The following is a 22,576-nucleotide window of genomic DNA, read 5'->3' as shown; positions in this document are numbered from 1 at the left end:
AATTAGAGGCTAATATAATAAACATTAATGAGAAGTATCAACAAATCAAATGGATCTGTGCTTTAGAACAATTATAAATGATTAATAGAGTTTAATTCTAGCAATGCAAGGATGGTTCTATTTCAGGAAAAAATTTATTAACATAATTCATTGAGGCAAAATTAGAATTATCTCTCTTCTCTCCCTAAGATTGCACTTTGATTCTCTTTTATAATAATGAGGCACTATGTTCACTATATGAAGAACCACAGAATAGCCAAAAAAGTTTAACTTTCCCTCTCCCTCTTATCACAAGTGTAGGTACAATTTCTACCTACACAACTCTGTCTCTCTACCTCACTATGTGATTCCTTTTTTTTTTTTTTTTAAGATTTTATTTATTTTTGGAGAGAGGAAGGAAGGGAGAATGAGGGGGAAAGAAGCTTCAATGTGTGGTTGCCTCTTGAGTGTCCCCTGACTGGGGACCTAGCCCACAACCCAGGCATGTGCCCTGACTGGGAATTGAACAGGTGACCCTTTTGTTTGCAGGCTGGCACTCAGTCCACTGAGCCACACCAGCCAGGGTTCTACCTGAATATGTGATTCTTGACTACGCAGACTGTCCAAGGCTTCAGAGCCCACTGGGTCATAGGAGTGAATATTGAAAATGTTACCCATTTTATAGAACTAAGTGCAAGTTAACAGAAAACTATTCTAGAACACTGGGGAAAGGTGGGCTGGGAAGGATTGAGAAGGAGAAGATGAACTGAAAACAGAAATTATAGGTATGAGTGATATACAATCACAAGTCTTTCAGCATATTTGAGACACTGACAGGAAGTTTTCTCCAAGTCATTTTATAGAAGCATCTAAAGCAAATAAATATAAAATCTAAGCATATGGTTGGAGCAATATTTTAAAAGGCATTACATGATCTGCTTTTTTGTTTGTTTGTTTTTAGTGTGAAAATATACAGTCTTTTTGAATGAGGGACAGAGCTGTTTGTATGATTTGCCTAAAGGCAAAAGCTAATAATCAGTGTGTCAAACTTATCTGTTTCCCACCCAAAGGAAAAAAAAATATTTACATAGTGGTATAAAGAGGATTCTGTAGGAGCATCAAGAGGATTTTCCCCAAAAGTTTCTTGATCTATAAAACAGAAAATATTTGACTAATTTCAATGCTATACTCAATAACAACACAATTTATTAGGCTAGAAATAGAAGGAATTGTCTTTAACGTAATATAAAATGTTTACAAGAAATCCATAAGAAATATCCCTAATAGCCATGAAAGATTAATTTTGTCATGTTAGAGTCAGTAACAAAACATCAATGCCTATCATCACTTCTATTACTGGAGATGCAAGACAAAGCAATATAACAAGAAAAATATAATAAAAGGCATAAATATTAGAAAGAATGAGGAAAGCAATTATTTGTAAACCTTTTTTAAAAAAAAAGCAAATGAGACTCAAGTGAAAAACTATTAAATAAAAGATGTCAGTAAAACAGCTGGAAACAATACCAACATACAATGAGCAATAGCATTCCTATATATTAACAATAATAATCACTAATTAGAAAAGGTAATAGACAAAAGATTCTACTTTTGAGAGAAAAAAGATAAAATATTTATAAATAAACTTAACAAGGCATTTATATAATATTAAAAGAAAGCCCTCAAAACTTTGGTGAATAAGTGGAACTGATGCAAAAATACTGGAAAACCCAGTATTGCAAATATTCCTCCATAATGAATCTATAAATGCAAGTAATCCAAATTAATATTGTAGTTAGATTAAAAAATAGAACATGAAAAGATGATTCTGACATTTTTAGAAAAAAAACAAATAGACAACAAATAGTCAACAACTTTTTTAAGTGGAAGTTAATTTAGGGAGGCTCACTATAGATGCTCAGCAGTCAAACTGAAGTGGTATTTCCTAGGAATAGAAAAATGGAGAGATAGAAGTGAATAAAACAAAACAGAATTCAGAAACTGACCCATGGGAATGTGAGAATTTACTCGGTGGTTAGCATGGCATTTTAAAACCATGGGAAAAAACTAAATGGTGTAGGAACAGTTATATATCCATATGTTAAAAAATATTTCTGCTGCATCATCAATTCATATCATGCCAAATAAACTAAAAATCCCTTTATTAAATATGAAGGAATTAACAGGAAATATGGGAGACTGTTTTTTTAATATTCTTGTTTATATTCTATGAAAGGCCTTTCTGATCATCTAGAAGTCATAAAAGAAAAGGTGGAAAAATTTGGACAAATAAAAATGAACCATCCCATGATCAAAGATCTATTAGGCAAGGATAAAACTCAAGCCATGGGAATAAAATATTTACAATATTCATTATATATAATCTAAGATATATAAAGAAATCTAATATATTTTTCTGAATGAAGGAAAACTACTGACTCAAAATGAAATTTATAAAGTAATAAAATGGCCAATAAACATGAAAAAATTCTTAATCTTACTATTAATTAGGAAAATGTTAATTTTAAAAAAGATAAATATCCCTTTTTTGGCCACCAGATCAGCAAAATAAATTAAAGAAATTATAAAAGTTAGTACTTATTGAGCACTTGCTTTTTGCTCTATATGTAGTTTATACATTAACATTCTTATTCTCATAATAACTCTATTAGATATGCACAATTATTATCCACAATCTATAGAGGAAGACTTAGTTGAAATTGCTACATGTTTTAAACATTATAAATTAACAGTTGCTTAGACTTATCTGTAAATTTTACTCGATTCTTTACATACCACCTTTTTTGAATCCCACATCTTCTTTTTTTCTGGATTTACTTTTGGTTTGCTGATATCCATCTTATAGGAATTCAGCTGAAGAACTTTGATGATTTAGCCTATTGTTTTCAAGCACAGAGGCCTTAAATCCATTTCATTTTTATTTTTGTAGGTAATTTGTTTTAATCTTTGGAAAACTTTAAGGATTTTCTCTTACCTGCTGGACCCTTTTATTTTAGGGATATATTTTTTCTTTGACCCTAATAAATTATTTTCTTAATGATTTTTCCTTCATATTTTGTCTACTTTTCTTTTGAAACTCCTAAGTAGATGCATATGAGAACTGAAGGGTACATTACATTGTTTTATAAGCCTTTTTTTTGTCATATTTTCTAACTTTTTACACTTTTTTGTTTCTGGGAGAATCTATGAAGTTTATTTTTCTAGTTTAAACTTGTAGAACTGTCCATTTTACTATTTACTCAACCTATTGGTTAAATTTGTTTTTGGTGATAATTTAAAAAATATACATAGCTAATTTTTTTTCATGAATATATCTTCTAAAATATCTCTGGAAATATGCTTAAGCTAGGTTCTTCTATTTGCTTAATTTTGTGTCTCTGGGTATTATTTATGGGTATTATGGAATCGATTATGCAATATCTCTCTTTTATGATTCTTGCTTATCTTTGTCCTTATAAATTCTTTGTTTGCCTACCCATAAATCCTTGCTTTATGAAGTTGTGTCCAATGATTATGGTCCAGCAAAAATACGACAAGGAGAGCTTTCTATAGAGCAGTGTAATCTTGCAAGGTGCTAGAGTTTGGTTTTGTTCAGATATTAATTTAGCAAGTAAGAACTGAAATCACAGCAAATTAAAACATTGTACCAAACTTCAATCCCAGTGTACAGTCAAGACAATCTCCTAGATTCACAGACATTCAGTGGTGGGAGCATTCCACAAATATCCAAATGTAAAAATGGTGAAGGTGTAGATACCTGGGAAAAAAGCATTACATACAAAATGTAAACTAAAGGACATAAGAAGCAGGAAGTCAAGAAAGACAAGCCAGGTAAGAGGGGACAGCTGAGCTCTCTTGCTCAATTGACAGAAGCAGAAGGAAATTGTAAATCTGGCAAAGACAAAAAGAGAATTTAAGAAAAGAATCTCTCTCTCTCACGCACTACAATTTTGTCCACACTAAATAAAAGATATAATCAGTCTCTATTTTTAATTTCAATTACAACTTAAAAATTTTTAAATATAGTGAATGCAGACACAACTTTTCAAAACTCAGAAGACACAAACATATACTTATTGAAAATTCTCCCTTCCCCCAGCCTTTCAGCCACCTAGTTTCATTTCCTAGACACAAAGATGTTACTAGTTCCTTGAGTGTCCTTCCAGAGATATTCTACGCTGCATATACAAAGAAGTTTTATTTTAAAGTACACATATATAGATATAATTTTGCTTAATCCCTTCTTTCACACAAATGATAACATTACAAACTGTGTTGCCCCTTGCTTTAAAAGATATAACTTGATTGTTCCATATTAGTACTTTAAGTACTTCTTTATTTTTTAAGAGCTGTGTTGAGGTCTAATTCACTTTTCATGCAATTCATCCATTTGAAGTATATAATTCAATCACTTTTAGTATATTTATAGAGTTGTGCACTCATCACCATAATTATTTTCAGAACTTTTTTTATTATACCCCCATCAAGGAACCCCTGCTCTCTTTAGCCATAACTCCTAAATTTCTCCATTCCGCCCCTCCCCAAGCAACCATTAATTTACTTTGTCTCTATAGATTTTGCTGTTCTAAAATTTCCTATTAATAAAATCATAAAGTAGCTTCTTTCACTTTGCATAATATCTAGAAAGTTTATCAATATTGCAGTGTGTAACCAGTCTCCATTTGAGAATGGTCAGATGGCTAAAAAGGCACTATATGTAAAATACATGTTTGGATTGAAATGTGGATATATAGACACCCTTACATTAATCACATTAACTACTTTGTGTGTTTGTACAGCATTCGCTCCTCCATATGTATTAGTTCTCATCAATTACTTTTTAAATAATCCCAGTGGGATGTTGTTAAGGTAAATTCTGTTTCTTAGGGAGACACTAAACCAAATGCCCAAATATATAAATTTATTTCATATAGAGAGTTTTTTAACAGAGGTCATTTCTAATTGGTTATTGTCAGGTGGAGTCTGATATTTATATTATATAATTAGAGGAGAAACCTTTACAGGGTATTTTAATTTTTATACTTGGTACCAATCTTTGGGTTCTTCTTCAAAGGAGATGAGTACATGTAGATCACACATGCCCCATCTTCTCTTTTGTCATAAAAGAGAAAGTGTTTTATTCTCCCAAAGCTCAGTTTTACCTAGTGTCCTCTGCATCCTATGCTGGTCTTGTACTTCAGGTACCTCAGTTGTCTTTTTCCTCCCTGTCTGCAGCATACCCACATCTTTTTTGTAGGTCTGTATGATTTTTAAAATTCGCTCAAGCCCTCATTGACTTCTAGATACTGATTCTTCTCTTCTCATTCTGGCTTTGCTTCCTTGGTGAGTTCTGAGAATGTAAATTTGATAGTTGTCAACCTATCACAGTGTTTTTGGAAGCCAGAAATAATTTGTATCTTTTTCCAAGTACTAGACCCATATGTCCAACAGTCAACTTGAAATCTCTACTGGGATGACTTACAGGTATCTTGAACTAAAACAGCCCACTCAGAATCCCCTATTCCTATTCCCTTTTTCCCCCATACGCCTGCAATTTCTAGCTACTGTCTCAGCCTTCCTCCAACTTTCCCAATCCAGGACCTGCTACCATCTCCCATTACCAATTGCTCAGTGAAGTTTTTGACACTTCAGTCAATCTTATATATTCTGTTTCCAACAATTTCTCAGATCTGCTTTTTCTTTATCTCTCCCCTTACTACCCTATTTATTGCATTATAACCTCTTGGGTGGACCACTAGAACGTCTCTTACTTTCCTCCTGATACCCCTGCTGTCATATACTCTATAGCAACCAGTTATCTTTTAAAAATATGAATTGGTTATATGATTTTCATGCTTAAAGCCCTTTACTGGCTTAATGTCATCCTTAGAAAAAATCTGCAATTTGTGGCCTCCAATGTCCTGCCTGATCTGCACCCTTGCCTACCTTTCTAGGCCCACTTTTTGCCACCCTGCTACAAATTCTGCAGCCCAGGTACCCTGCTGCTTTTCAGTCTCTTCATGTATGGAGTTCTTTTCCACCTTTTACTTTTCATATATGCTACTTCTCTCTCTAGAAGAGCCTGTCTTCATCACATTATACATTTTCCTTTTTACCACTTACCGCAGTTTTGCTCATATAGTTATTTGTGTGATTGTGTTTAAATGTCTATTCTATTTTCTCCACAAAATTTTATGCTTCTTGAGAGCAAGGACTATGCCTCTTTAGCTCATCAGACAGCAGAGATACAGGTATAGAGTTGAACACTCAAAAATACATGTATATATTGACTGTACTAAACAGGTGATAGCTAATTCTTTAAAGTTTCCTATGTGCCAGGCACTGCAGTACTTTTACATGTGATATTTTACCTAATTCTTACAATCACTTCCATTATAGTATGAGAAGCTAAGCAATTTTCTTAAAGAATGTCTTAATTGGGATTCAAACAGATTAGTTTGAATTCTAATCTGGTAAGCATTCTGTTCCACCAAACTGCTTCTGGGCAAATAGTAATAGAGGAATTAGCCACTGTGTTTGCCCTACACTAATTCTGTATTTTCAGTATCAGTGAATGGAGCTCAGAGAGGATGAGGACTCAGTTGAGAAGCAACTGGTACCATAACACTACTTAAATCCTGGATATATGTGGAATATATAGACATGGAGGCATCAGTAGGATTCTGACCATTAGGGAACTAGGAGCAAATGAGGGCACTGCGTTCTTGGGGACAGATGGATACTAGAAGGAAGGAAGCAACAGATACTGTCTTCTTTATTTAAAAATTCTGCTGTTGCTTTGGCATGGTTATCTTGGTGGGTATCAGAAGCAACTTCTAAAAAGGATTCAGATCTACTCCTTCCTTCTACCAAAAAGTCACCTGATAAATCTAAAAAATATTTACTTCTCTTGTTTTATTTATATATTTTTTTAGCATCCATCATTATTGGACAGGAACTTGATAATATTTTCTAAATGAATGAATAGTTGAATGAATACATTTATTGGTAAGTGACAGTGCTTTTCTTTATGTAGTACACCTCTCCAGGGGACTTCTAGGCACCCTGGATTTAAAAAAATGGAGATTTCAGTATCTCTTCCAAGCAGTATGGGGATTTTTTAGAGTACTGGGACTTTTGGCAGGGGTTGTAAAATCTGGTTATTGTTGAAAAACTTATAATTGAGAATAAAAGTTCCAGGAAACTTCATGGTCCATGGTACAATATTTGAACTCAAGGGGAAAGAAACTAATTTAGGAACCCTCAAGCAAGATCTCTTTGCATTGAATAAATACAATTTGTTGGAATTTTAAAAAACTCTTAAAGTCTTTGGAAATTTAAAAAAAATATAACCAGGGAGAATATAGAAACATTGATAATTTTTGTATTTATATACTATATAAGCACTTTATGAATTTAGAAGCATAAAATATAGACTAACTAGCTCTAAAATTATAAATATTGATACAACAAATTAACATGCAGAATAAAGGTTATTTATTAAATATATACTAGTTAGGTACTCTAAACCTTCTCTTAAGCATCAATTATTCATTTATAAAATACTGCATATAATTTTTAAAAATAAATAGAATACAAGTACTTATTTTTAAGGAATTTAATACTGTTTTCAGGGTTTTTCCTTGTTAGAAGAAACAATAAAAATATTGAGAAAAAATAACCAATAATATTAAAGAAAAATAAAGAATCTTCTAGTGGGATTGTTGGATCATATGGTCATTCTAGTTTTAATGTTTTGAGGAATTTCCATACTGTTTTTCATAGTGGCTGCAGTAATTTACATTCCTACTAACAATGCACCAGGGTTCCCTTTTCTCCACATCCTTTGAGAACATTTAAAAAAAAATGAGTCATATTAACAGGTATGAGGTGATATCTTATTGTGGTACTGATTTGCATTGCCCTGATGATTTGTGATGAAGAGCATCTTTTTATGTATGTCCATTTTTACGTCTTCTTTGGAGAATATCTATTTAGTTCCTTTGACCATTTTAAATTGAGTGGTTGCCAGGGACGGGGAGGAGAGTAACTGGGAAGAAAGTGGTGAAAGGTACAAAGTTCAGTTATGTAAGATGACTAAAACCTAGAGATCTATTGTTCACTGTAGTGCCTATAGTAAACAAGTACATATTAAATACTTAAAAATGTGTTAAAATAGTAGATCTTATGTTAAGTGTTCTTATCACAAAATAATAATAGTAATACAAATAAATTAATTAAAAGAGGAAACTTTTGGAGAGGATGGATAGGTTTATAGCATAAATTGTGGTGATGCTTTCATGGGTGTATACTTATCTCCAAACTAATTAAGTTGTATACATTAAATATGTACAGCTTTTTGTATGTCAATTATACATCAATATTTTTAAATATTAAAGCTGTTTTTTTAAAAAAGGCAACGTCAAGCTGGCCATTGTGAATTCTTTGAGACCTTACAGAGAATAGCCACTTACTACCATCTTAAGATGAAAAAACAAAACAAAGCCTGGAAAGAAAGAAGGCACAGATTTTGTTTTCCTATTTTCATGAAAACAGGAAAACCTTCTGGTCTTTTCCTTTCAGAATTTGGGATTCAGAAGATTGGTCTGATAGAGTTGGAAATTTTACTTAAAGAACTTCCTATTAAATAGATTCAAGGATGCAAGATGGAGGAGGAGTAAATGGAAGTTACACTAACCTCCCCCCAGGAGGAGATAATCTGGAATTACAATAAAATTGTAGAGAAATCATCCAGAATAAGTAACTGAACACTAGCTAGAGAGAAGCTTTATAACTGTGAACAGACAGAAGAAACCACTTCACCACAACATGACTGGTAGGGAGTGCAGAAGAGGTGTGAGAGGGCTGACTGGGCTCCCTCGGGCATCAGCTGAAGTGCTGGAAGGATATTTCAGTGGCTGGAGGGTTACCCCTGAGAAATGTGGGTCTAAACCCCAAGTTGGTCTTCCCAGCCTATAGCACCAGAGCTGACAAAGAACCCAGATAACATCCAGCTGTGAAAATCAGCAGGGTTTCTGTCTGCCAAGGAAGGATGGCTGGAGACACAAAGAGCCTCTTAAAGGGCCAAATCACAAAATTTCATTTGTACTCACTTACTCTGGTGGCTGGCAAAGAGAGGGTTGAGTGGACTAGAGACACTTGAATAGAGTCTGGGGTTGAGGGTTTGGGGAGAAAACTGAAGGAACAGCCATCAAGATCCCTGGGCTAAGTCATTCTTCATACTGCAGGAGCCATTACTCTCAGGCAGAGCACCCCTCTCCAAGTGGCATCAGCCTGAGGGGAAGCAATACCCCCACCTGCTGGAATAGGTCTGCCCCACCCTATGCTGCTTAAGCCAGGTCTCTGATTACAGCTTGATTATATTAACAACTGATCAGTTTAGCAACTAAGGTGGAAAGTACAAAGCCATCAAATGGGAAGACGAAGAAACAGACCCCAAATGAAAGAATAAGAGAATTCTCCAGAAGAACTAGATGAAATGAAGGCAAACAATTTATCAGATAAAAAGTTTAGAGTAATGATTATAAGAATACTCAACACTATGAAAAGAGACAGAAACTATAAAAAAGGACTGGTCAGAAATAATGCAATAACTAAAATAAATAACACACTGGGAAAAATAAACAGTAGTTTAGATGAAGCAGAGGACTGAATCAGTGTTTTGGAAGACAAGGTAGAAAAAACACCCAGGCAGAGCAGCAAAAGGAAACAATAATTTTTAAAAATGAGGAGAGCTTAAGAAACATTTTGGACAACATGAAGCGTAATGACATCCACTTCATGGGAATACCAGAAGGAAAAATGAGAGAACAAAGAATCAAAAATCTTTTTGAAGAAATAGTGACTGAAACTTCCCTAATCTGGTGAAGGAAAAAGTCACACAAGTCCAGGAAGCTCAGAGAGTCATAAGCAAGCTGGACCCAAAGAGGCCTACACTGAAACATGTAATTATTAGAATGGCAAGGCTTAAAGATAAGGAAAGAACCCTAAAAACCAAAAGAGAAAAGCAGGAAGTTACCTACATGGGAGCACCAATTAGAGTGGCATCCGATTGCTCGGCAGAAACATTTCAGGCCAGAAGGGACTGGTGTGAAATATTCAAGGTGATGAAAAGCAAGGCCTACAACCAATCTTATTTTCCCCAGAAAGGCTGTCATTTAAAATCAAAGGAGAGATAAGGACCTTCCCATACAAGAAAAAGCTAAGGGAATTTGTTAACACCAAACCAGTACTGCAACCCATACTAAATGGCTTGCTTTAAGAAAAAGAAGAAGAAAAAGAGAAATAAAAGAAATAGAGTGTGAAAAACAATACAGAAGATCAAGGAATCCAAGGGCTGTTTCTTTGAAAATATGAACAAGATTGACAAACATTTAAACAGACTCAAAAAAAAAGAAAAAAAATACCCAAATAGATAAAATCAGAAACAAAAGAGAAGAAACAATAGCTGACACCAAAGGAATATAAAGAACTGTAAGAAAACATTGTGAGCAATTATATGCCAACAAACTGAAATAACCTGGGCAAAATAGGTAAATTCCTAGAAACATACAATCATCCAAAAATAAAGCAGGAAGAATCAGAGAATCTGAATAGACAGATTATACCTAATGGAATTGATTCAGTGACCAAAAAACTCCAAACAAACAAAAGCCCTAGGCCAGGTGGCTTCACAGGTGAATTTTACCAAACATTTTGAGAAGAACTAAAATCTCTTCTTCTCAAGCTATTTCATAAAATTCAGGAGGAGGGAAGACTCCCCAACTCATTTTATGAGGCCAGCATTATCCTAGTTCCAAAACCAGAAAAAGACACTGCAAAGAAAGAATATTATAAGCCAATATCCCTGATGAACATAGTTGCTAAATCCTCAGCAAGATATTAGCAAATCAAATACAACAATGAATCAAAAATATCATATACCATATTCAAGTGGGATTTATTCAGTAATGCAAGGTTGACACAACATATACAAATCATTAACTGTGATTCACCCCATAAACAAAATGAGGGATAAAAACCACATGATCATATCAATAGATGCAGAAAAAGCTTTTGATAAAAATCAAGCACCAATTTATAATCAAAACTCTCAGCAAAGTGAAAATAGAGAGAACATACCTAAACATAATAAAAGCCATATATGACAAACCCAGTGCCAGCATCATACTCAATGGGCAAAAACTACAAATGTTCCCCTTAAGATCAGGAACAAAAGAGGGATGTCTACTTTCACCTCTCTTACTCAACATAATACTGAAGTCCTAGCCATAACAATCAGATAAGAAGAAGGAGTAAAAAGATGCAAATTGGAAAGGAAGAAGTAAAACTGTCATTATTTGCAAGTGACATGTTACCGTACAGGGAGAACCCCAAAGATTCCACCAAGAGACTACTAGAACTGATAACTGAATTCAGCAAAGCAGTAGGATACAAAATTAATACCCAGAAATCAGTTTCATGTTTATATGCCAATAAAGAACTAACAGAAAGGAAAATTAAGAAAACAATCCCATTCACAAATGCGTCAAAAAGAATAAAATACCTATGGATAAATCTAACCAAGGATGTAAAAGACCTGTACTCAGAAAATTATAAGACACTGGAGAAAGAAATTGAAGAAGATATAAATAAGTAGAAGTACATACCATGTTCATGAGCAGGAAGAATGAACATCATTAAAATATCCATTCTACCCAAAGCAGTCTATAGATTTCAACACAATTCCTATCAATATTCCAATGACATATTTCACAGAACTAGAACAAATATTTCAAAAATTTATGTGCAACAACAAAAGGCCCTGTGTAGCCACAGAGATCCTGAGAAAGTAGAACAAAGTTGAAGGAATCACTCTACCTAATACCAAATGATACTACAAGGCCACAGTAATCAATAAAGCCTGGTACTGGCATAAATACGGACACATAGATAAATGGAACAGAATAGAGAGCCCAGAAATAGACTCACACTTTTAAAGTCAATTATTATTTGACAGAGGAAGCAAGCATATACAATGGGCTAAAGATAGTCCACTCAATAAATTGTGTTGGGAAAATTGAAGAGATACATGCAGAAAAATGAAACTAGACCACCTTATTAGCCCACACACAAGAATAAAGTCAAAATGGATGAAGGAATTAGATGTTTGACCTGAAACTATAAAAATTCTAAAAGAAAACCTAAGTAGCAAAGTCTCAGACATTGCTCATAGAAATCTTTTTGTTTCCCATGCAAGGGAAACAAAATAAAAAAAACAAAAAAACAAATGGGACTATATCAAACTAAAAAGTTTTTACACAGCAAAGGAAATCATCAACAAAATAAAAAGATAACCCACAAAATGGGAGAACATATTCATGATACATCAGATAAGAGGTTAATATCCAAAATTAATAAATTACTTACAAAACTTAACACCCAAACCGCAAACAACCTAATTAAAAAATACGTAAAAGACTTGAACTTATCCAAAGAGGACATACAAATTGCCAATAGACATATTAAAAGATGCTCAACCTCACTAATCATCAGAGAAATGAAAATTAAAACCACAGTGAAATATCATCTCACACCTGTCAGAAGGGCTATCATCAATAAATCAACAAACAAGTGCTGGTGAGGATGTGGAGAATGTTGGTAGGAATGCAGACTGGTACAGCCACTGTGGAAAACAGTATGGAGATACCTCAAAAAATAAAAAAATGGACCTGTTTTTTGATCCAGCAATACCACTTCAGGGAATATATCAGAAGGGACCCAAAAAACTAATTTGAAAAACAAAATCACCCCTATGTTTATTGCAGATTTATTTACAATCACCAGGATATGGAAGCAGCCCAAGTCCCCATCAATAGATACGTGGATAAAACAACTATAGGACATTTACACATTGAATTCTACTCGGCCATAAAAAAGAAAATCTTACCCATTGCAACAGTATGAATGGACTTGGAGAACATTATGCTAAGAGAAATAAGCCAGTCAAAGAAAGACAAATACCATGTGATTTCATTCATATGTAGAATCTAATGAACAAACTGAACTAATAAGCAAAACAGAGACAGACTCATGGATGGAGAGCAGATGACAGCTAGTGGGAAGGGACAGTTAGGGGGTGGAGGGATTGAGCAAAAAGGAAAAAGGACTCAGAGACATGGACTAGAGTGTGGTGATTGCTGGGGGGAGGAGGGTATAAGAGGACTAGATGGTAATGGAATAAAAATACAATGAAGATTAAATAAAAAATAAATAGATTCAAGTATTTTTGAAGAACAGATGGTTAGACTAGAAAAAGAGATAAACATTGTATGTTAAACATTTTATTGATCAATTAAAATATCATAATTTAAAATGTTTCTACTGTGGGAATTATGTGTGTCACTATGTGATTAGAAAAGACACAGAGAGAGTATATGTGGGAAGTGAGATGAAAATTTGTTATCCAAAATTTAAATTGGTCTTTTCCCATGAGGTAAGAATGATTAGAGGTTTTTTTTTTTTTTTTTTGCTTTCCTTCCTTCATCCCCTCTTCTTCTCTCTCTCTCTCTCTCTGTCTCTGTCTCTCTCTTTCTCTCTCTCACACACACACACACACAGAGTCAGATGGTTTTTCATTAAAGTTTAAGGAAGCCAGCTTTCAATTTTGAATCATATGCCTCCAGGCACTTTGAAAACTCACTGCCCTCTTTTACCTATTTTAAAGACCAGTTTGGAAAAAAAAATGATAGGCAGATTAGAATAAAGAAACCACCTGCGTGGATTTGATGAAAAAGGTAGGCTTTGTCCACCAGAGAATAAATTCTTGATAAGCAAATACCATCACCTCTGCACATTAGCCTACTTGGCACTAATTTTAAATCATTTTAACCCTTCATACCTGTGAATGATTTATGTATAAGGAATTCCATTCTTTTTTAGGAGTACTTTTTTGGATATGCTAGTTGTTCTCACAAATTGTGGTAAGCTACTTGAGTGAATTGTTAGATTCTCCAAAAGTTAAACAATACTATAAGGGAAAAACATCGTCTACAATTATTATAAATATATATTTAAAGTAGTCACTTTAAAGTTACAAGTATTCTCTTTTTAAAAAGGAAGATTGTGTCATTAGTGATTCCAGTGGCATGAAAACTTTTACATTAGTTTTCATATTAATGGAAAAGTATTAGGGCCAAGACTGAATGTAGAAACAAACCCGTTTATTATGAAAGGTATATAATGGAAAATAACAAGCCTACAAATAGTCCTTGTATGTCCTTGTATGTCCTACTCTGCCCTTGCATGCCATTACTGTCCCTCAGAGGTCTGAGCTATGTCCAAAGTTGGTGTAGGCTGCGTTCCTGACAATAGCAGGGTTGTAATGGAAACTGTCTTCACCACCTAAGTTATGGGGTCTGATACAGTGAATATCATACAAGCAGTGGGTCTGCCTGCCCTGAGTTATGCCTGTTCATGTGACCCCATCATTATTCCCAAGATCTGTGCCCTTTGCCCTTGATCTCACTTCTACAGGATTTAGACAAGTGTCAGACCCTTGGAATGTTGCACAATAGTGACCTTGATCCCTTGCTTTGCTGGGGGAAAATGAGTTTAAATCTAGTGTTGAGAGTATATGGAATGCTTTGTAAGTATGGGAGTCAGTCTATTCCTGATTCAAAGGAAGCCCTAGTGCTCTGTCAGAGATATCTGCCTTTAGATTTGGCTCAGGCTTTCTGGTTTTAAGGATAGATAGTACATTTATAAAAGACTAAAGCCTCTCGTTGTTTTTGTTGTTGCATTTGATACATGGGGACATTCAGGCGATTCATCCTTAGTGTTAACTTTCAAGATATTATTTCTAAAGCTTTATCTTTCTCATTGCCAAAATACAACCTGTCTGTAAACAAAACACAACAGTCCTTGGCAAATGATACTAGAATAAAGATGGTGGGATGTTTAGTGCTTGATGGATGAACAAGAGGAAAGAGGAGGCAATTCGGAACCGAGAGGCACCGCTCTGTGGCTGGTCCCGAGGTCCTTTGGCGGGTGGAAGCAGTCTTTAATTACATCTGGTACTCGTTAATTCTTTTTGGAGTTTCTTTCCAGATCTGTTCCCCCATCAGCCTCCCATCGAGCAACAGAAATTCCAGATGGTTCCCTCCATATGCCAGCACTCATTCTCTTAAGTAGGATAGATTGGTCACTGACAGAGTAGAATGTAGTAGCCTTGGCCAAGTCAAGACAAGTTGAAAAGCAGTGGGCTGCAGTTAAGTCAGAGGTGTTCTATCATTTATATTTTTAAGTGGGTTGTATAAGTAACTTTCTGGGTGATTTTTCTGAAATGTCTTGAATAACTTCATGGAAAGAATGATACTTCTAGAGAATGTGGCATCTTGATTCTAACTTTCTATACTGGAACAGGGAGTGATCCTCTAAAACCTGTTATAGCAGGGGGTTGGTCAAAATGAACTTGCAGCTGATTTCTCTGGAGAATATATTAGGATGCACTATTTTGCTACTTGCAATGATAGCAATAATTTCTGTTATAGTGATAAAAGGAGAATTCCTGTATAAAAATCTTTTTAGGGCATATGTTTATTTTATTTGAGCAGAATTTTGGTCTAAGAGGGACGTTGATGGACTTGTCATTTTGAAGTAGATAGGAATGAAGATAGGGTCAACCTCCACATAATGGAAAAGTATTTATTATTTCAAATATATTGCATTGTATTTTTTTTTGTTTGTCTTCATCTGATGGTGGGAAATATGTCTGAGTCATCTTTGAATTCCCACTATCCAGCAAGATATGGTGCACAATGGGGGAAAAAAGAAAGAAATTCAAAGAGAAGGTGGCACTGAAAAAAATAAGAACAATGTTTGTAGTCTTGTCTTCATCCTATTCTTTTCCTCTGATAGCTGTTGGATTTTACATGTGGTAGGTCTGTGCTCATGTGCATGTGGTCTTTGGTGTTAATTCTGAGCACTTACTGTATGATAGGCATTATTCTAAGGTGCTGAGCAAGTGAAAGTGAGAATAATAGCTATGTTCTCTGTTGTCATAGAGCTTATAATAAGTAAGCGATCTGTGATCGGTTGGTATATTTGGAGTGGGTAGGGCAATGAAAAGAAAATTTTCTTCTAATTGAGTATGTGACAAAAATTAAAGAGAAATTTTAAATTCCATGTAATTGTGATAATTTAACTGAAAAGAATATTCAAAAGAAGACTAATACTATGCTTTTATGTATCTATGAGTACTGTGTTGATGAGTGAAGCATTTATTGAAACAATTTAATTGTTTTGTACAATTAGGCACAACAGACAAAACAGACCTATTCATTAGTAGAATAGGACATAGGTTTGAAGACACAAAGGCCATTTGTATAGAGCTCAGAGCTGCTTGCTTGTTTGAAATATTTTGTCTTGCTTTTAAAGTCACAGTAAAGCCATGAACCCTTAATGTGTTACTTAAACCTAGAAATTCTCTAGATATTTCACTGTCTTTTGAATGTTTGTAAAGTACTAGAGATGAAATTGAAATATATATATATATTTTCATCTGTTTAACCTGGTTATTCATTTTGTATCAGTCACTAATAAATTTAGGGTGTAGGGGGAACTAAACTTAACAGATCTGGGCAACATTTGTCTAATAAACATCTTTATCTTTGATGTCACAATACATACTAGGGATTTTAAAAAAATAAATGGTCTCTTCAATAAAGGAAGAAACAGTAGGAGAGAAAGACATAATTACACTGAGACTAGCTCAGTGACAGTTGCCTCCTGACATACAATAATATGTATGCAATTACAATAATGTGTTTTAGTGCTCTGTCATATGAACATACAGGATTATAACTGGAGAGTGACAGAGAGAAATTTTCACAGGGAGAGTGGTGGATTCATTCCCACAATTTTCACAGGGGAAATGGCTTGCTGGCAGAGCTAAAACTTGGGTTGATTTTGTTAGATAAGTGGGTAGAGCTGATGCTGTTGGGTGGTGACCATACATTGAGAACCACTGCTCTGTTCAACTGAGAGGCAAGGGAAAAGAGAGAACATATATAGGAGAATTTATGGACCAGGTCTAGAAATGTCACACTTCAATTCTGCTTACATTTTACTGACTACAGTTCAGTCACATGGCTTCATCTAACTGCAAAGGAAGCTGGAAAAGGTGGTCTGACTCTGCACCCAGGAGGAAAAAGAAAATGATTGTTACCGCATTGTAGTCCCTACCGCAGGAAGGTATGGCTGCCTTATAGCTAGGGAAGTAGGCAGAAAGTAGAGAAGACAACTCATGAGAGTTTCATTTGCAGGGGGCAGATCCTTAAGCACAGCAGGGTGCATTGTTTACTGAAATAGAAGATGAGATTATGTTAACAAAATTCCTTAAAAATATTTACATGTGTCACTGATTATGGTACTTGAAATTTAAGTAGAAATATTTATTTGATATATTTAATTTGTGTTGAATTATTGCTAAGTCTCAGAAAGTAATACAATGCTTTAGCATACATAAAATATTTACTGTTTTAAATGAAAATTTTTATTTATTTCTCTATTTTTGCTTTAGCAAAAATCTCTGATTCTTTCTTCTTAAGTTCTAAGGAAACTTTTTAAGTCAGAGAAAATGAGGAATAATGGTTTCAAGTTGTCTATGAGCTCTACAAGCATGCCACGCTAATGAACAACAGTACAAATAATAAATATAGTCAGCATTTATTGAGCATGTACCAGACACTTTGCTTTACATGGTAGGAATTGGGGCATTGAGAATGGCTGACTAGTACTGTATAAGTAGTTCAGATTTATTAACTCATTTAACCCTCACAGAAACTCAATGAATAAAGCAGGTGGTTTTATTATTATCCTCATTTTACCAATTAAATACTATGACCAAGAGAGGTAAAACTGTTGGCCTACAAAGCTAGTAAATAGCAGAGGCGAGATTCACGTCCAAATGGTCTGACTTCATAGGCCAAGGCCATATCTGTGGTTTTCTCTGCCTCTCTGAAACTAGAGCCGATAGTGTAGGGACCTCATCTGTACATATGCACTAAAGTAGGCTGTTTGGGACATGGGCAATGCCTTTTGGCCATAACACTTGGTTTGTTAAGCAATGGCAGAATTTATTAATCATGCTTTTTTTTTCCTCCCCCCGACTCTTTATTAAGGCCCAGTTTTTGGCAACCTATTTGTTCCTCCAGATTCTGCACCTGTCCCAGTATAGGTAGCCATGTAAGCAGCTCCCAGATTTCCTGGAGAACTGCACAGCAAATCACTGAAGGGGAGAAGGCAATTCTTGTTTTGGTTACATGTCTGAGCAATTTCTTTTCCTTCTGCAGACAGGACTGTCCTTGTGGATACCGATCTTCCATCCCTCAAAGGCCTCTATGTGATGGGGACTTTAGAATTCCCTGTGGACAGAAGCAATGTTCTGAGTGTGGCCTGCATAGTCATTGCAGGCGGGGAGCTGAAAGTCGGTGAGTAAAGGGCACAAGGGTTGGGAGCATCATGGGAATTAAGCTCATGAGAAAGGCCTTGGGAAATGCTGGTGTAATCTAGCAGGTTGCTTAATGGAGTCTGGGGAGGGCTAAGGGAAGGAGTGAGTAAAGTTTTTCTTCAGCAAACTTTTGACACAGGCAGAGGTGACTTTTGTTGGTCATGCTCACATGTCCACCCACTGACATTAGGCTATGGTTCTGGTCCCAGAGACCTTATGCTGTCACTCATTCCAGGGCTCTTTTGCCTCCTCTAGGCTGCAGATCTGTTCTCCCTTCAGTTTTTTTGTATGAGAATTTACCTGTAGCTCACTCTTTCACATGATCTCATAGGATGGATTTGTTATCCTTTGGTAAGCTAACTCACAATAAAATTTCAATTGCTTTCCTAGTGCATATCCTTGGTAAAATGGACCTGAAACAAAGCTTATGTGCTAATGCTTAAATGGGGAAATAATAGCAGTGGAGTGGGAGTAAAGGAAAAAAAAAAGAGTGAAGGAGAAAAGAGGGAAGACAAATACAAGGTGACCACAGCTACATGGCTGTTTGCTTGGCTCTGTGATATGCCTTGAGAGAAGCCTTTGTAGAACCACCACATCTTGGGACAACAGGAGAAAAGGGGGATAAGGCAAATAATTCATCTGGTCTACCCCAAAACCAATGGACTGCGCTCTCTTTGTTACGATTTGCAGCTCCCCATGTAGCTAGTGGAGAATCCAGAGTCTCAGTAGGTACTGGGAGGCCCCTTTAGCTGGGAAGTGAGGCATGTTGCTGAGACTGAGGGACAGGCAGGATGGGGTGCATCTGGGGTAGTGAATTGACAGGACCACTACATTGGCTTTCTTCAACAAACAAAAAACATGAGTTGCTGCAGGTAGAGTGTATACCTGGAACTGTTGTAGGCAGTAAGTGTACAATGATGAAAAGGCATGCGCTCTGCCTCCAAAGGAACTGCTTTTGGACGTGGTAAGACACGCTGCTTTGCTCTTCAAGAGGAGATTAAAAGAGAATTCTCAGAAACAGCAATATCTTAACCCAGAGAAATAAATCTCTGATGATGAGGAAGTATTTGGATATGTTGTTTGATAACATCCACATTTTAAAATTTCTGGTGGGAGAGAATTCTTGACCTAACTGCCTGTCCAAAGCTTAATCATTGTAAGAAGATTTCTGAAAAATTGTGGTCAAGACTCTTCCTGAATAGCTACAGTGGCAAAAAGAAAAACAATAATCAAAAATTTTGGAGATAACTTGTGGCCACTTTTTAAAAATCCCATTAGAAATTAGAATTATTTTCCTTCTATTAAGCCAAATTATGTCTTCCTCTAATTTCTGTCGGTTCAGGTTCTTATTTGATCCATATAGGATGAATGTCAAATTCCCTTCTCTTTGATAGTCCTTCATTCACATTTTCTTGAATCTTCTCTTTTTTAGTTTATGCAGTTTCTGTTATTTTAACCATGGTTAAATAGTAGTTATTTTAATTGTTGTTATTATTATTATCTAATTATAGTGTTTTAAAATAATTTTTATAGTTTTAGTTTATTGTACAAAACTGGAAAACACAGAAAAGCAATAGAAAATTATATAGAAGAAATCACATAATCACTCATGTTCACAAATATAAAGATAATCACAGTAAACATTTTGTAGTCTCGTCTTAAATTTTTTTCCTGCATATACATGAATACACATACACACACACACTTTAACATGTAGGGCATACAATTTGATATTTTGGATCCTATGTTAACAATATGAAATTTCTCCAACTTACTCTCTAAGGCATATATTTTTATTAAATTTATTGGGATAACATTGGTTAATAACGTTATTTAAATTTCAGGTGTACAACTTTGTAACACAACTCTATAATGCAACTGTATACTCTATCGTGTGCTCACCACCTGGAGTCAAATATGCTTCTGTCACCCTTTAGGTGACCCCTTTTCCTTCTTCATCCTCTCCCTACCTTCCTTCTGCTCTGGTAACTACCATTTTGTTGTTTATATCTGTGAGTTTTGTTTTTTACTTGTTTGATTTGTTTGTTCATTTATTGCTTTTTGTCTTATATCCCATGTATAAATCACATGGTTCTTGTCTTTTTCCATTTAGCATAATATGCTCAAGATTCATTTATGTTGCTGTAAGTGACAACATTTTCTCTTTTTCATGACTGAGTAGTTTTCAATGTTCATATGACTGAGTAGTTTTCAATGTTCATATGTACCGAATCTTCTTTATCCAATCATCCACGGAAGGAAACGGGGTTGTTTCTATGTCTTGATGATTGTATATAATGCTGCAGTGAACATAAGGGTATATATATCTTTACAAATAAGTGTTTTCAAAATTTTCAAGTAGATAACCAGAAGAGGGGCTACTGGGTCATTTGGTAGCTTTATTTTTAGTTTCCTGAGTGGCTGCTTTCGAGAGTGGCTGTGTACTGTTTTCTAGAGTGGCTGCATCAATTTACGTTCCCTCCAGCAGTGTTTGAGGGTTCCCTCTAAGATACAATTTTAATAGCTTTAATATTCCATATCTATGTGAATATATACTTATACATACATGTATAATAATTTAACCATTTTTCTATTATTGAACAGTAAGGTTATTTCATATTTTTTTTTGTCCTTGTAACTTACTCTGTAATGAACATCTTAGCACTAAAATCATTATTCATATCTCTGATTATTTCCTGAGGATACACTTGAGGATAAGTGGAATTAATGGGGCTAAGGATAAGTTTTAAGGTCCTTGATATATATTGTTGTTTTTCAGAAAGATATTATAAATTTGTATTCCCTCCACATTTCTCAAAATTATGAGATCTCATTACAGTTCTTAATATTGTCACTAAACATACTTGGTCTTTTTACTTCCTCTGAAAGTATAAAGCCAGGGGGAAAGTACTATTTCCCCTGAATAAGAATCTGAGAAGACCTGACTTATTCTGAACAGAATGAAACAAGTATAGGAGTTAGGGTTCACGTCCAAACCGGTTGTCTATTTGCTGTTTGACTGGAAATAAATCGACTTCGGACACCTCTATTCCTTCATCTGTAAAGTACAAAACAGCTATAGAACCAGCCCTGAAGGGATGTTGGAACTACTAAACATAACAGCTCCTACTAAGTGCTTGGTATATAATAGGTGTTTAATAGATTGTTAGTTAGCTCATCTATCAGGGTGCCTGCAGAAAATAGGGGTTATATTGCTTTGGACAGTTTGAATAGATTTTGATAAAGAAACTACTTACAAAAATCCAAATGGCCTAGGGCATATCCTAGGGCTAGTGACAGCAGAGCATTCTTACCACCATTTGCCCCAACGGTGTGAAGAAAGGAAGTCAATACTGGAATCCCAGATGAAGGGGGAGAGTGGAGATGGTTGCTAGGCATCAGCACAATCTTTTGTGAGCCTGTGACTCACTCATGATTGGGAAGGATCTGTGGGAATAAAAACGCTGACCTCAGTCCCTTTCTTTTCTTGTTTCCTGCTTGTGCTACCATTTTGTCTAAAACTAACTGGAACTCTGAATAAAGGAAAACTCAGTGATGTAGTGTCTACAGGTCAGCAGCATCCTGGGGCACTGAGCAGAGGAAAGAAGGGCAGAGTTTGGAAATGGATACTCTCCAGCACAGTCAGCTTCCAACTACCACATCAGATACATTTCTTCTATCCAAGTAACCAAAGGTTAAATTAACTTCTTTGTCTAGCCATGTCATGCTGCTGGTCCTTCTAACTATATTGTCAACTCTCATTTCTCCTTTTTTGTGTGTAGGTGTTACCCATAGATATTTCTACATGGTACATTCATGTAGGAATTATTTGCTTTTCCCTTGTCTTGCGGGGGATCTAAATACAATATTTTTTACTTATTTCTTTATTTTATTATTTCATCCATCTGTTCATGATGGAGAAATTCTTTTGGATTCTGATCTTTTCCTCCCAGATTAATAGCATTTACTCATTCACTTGTTTAAAATTCTGTAAAATCCTTACCCAGTTAAGTTATAGAAATGTTAAATAAAACTGAATCTAGTTTAGTTATTAGAAAATTTATT

General features: G+C 35.1%; 1 protein-coding gene across 1 annotated transcript in view; it reads left to right on the top strand.

The window, feature by feature from the left end:
- Positions 1 to 22,576, top strand: part of PKHD1 (PKHD1 ciliary IPT domain containing fibrocystin/polyductin) — a 433,649-nt gene that overhangs the window by 258,785 nt on the left and 152,288 nt on the right. Inside the window, exon 52 of the mRNA XM_054569476.1 lies at positions 18,354 to 18,491. Within this exon, the coding sequence (XP_054425451.1) occupies positions 18,354 to 18,491 (138 nt within the window). The remainder of the gene's footprint in view (positions 1 to 18,353; positions 18,492 to 22,576) is intronic.

The sequence above is a fragment of the Pteronotus mesoamericanus genome, unplaced genomic scaffold, assembly GCF_021234165.1.
Source record: "Pteronotus mesoamericanus isolate MK-2021 breed Mesoamerican mustached bat unplaced genomic scaffold, CSHL_Meso_final contig_20, whole genome shotgun sequence".
Taxonomy (NCBI): domain Eukaryota; kingdom Metazoa; phylum Chordata; class Mammalia; order Chiroptera; family Mormoopidae; genus Pteronotus; species Pteronotus mesoamericanus.
Note: the sequence above shows the minus strand (reverse complement) of the source record. Positions and strands in the feature narration are given on the sequence as shown.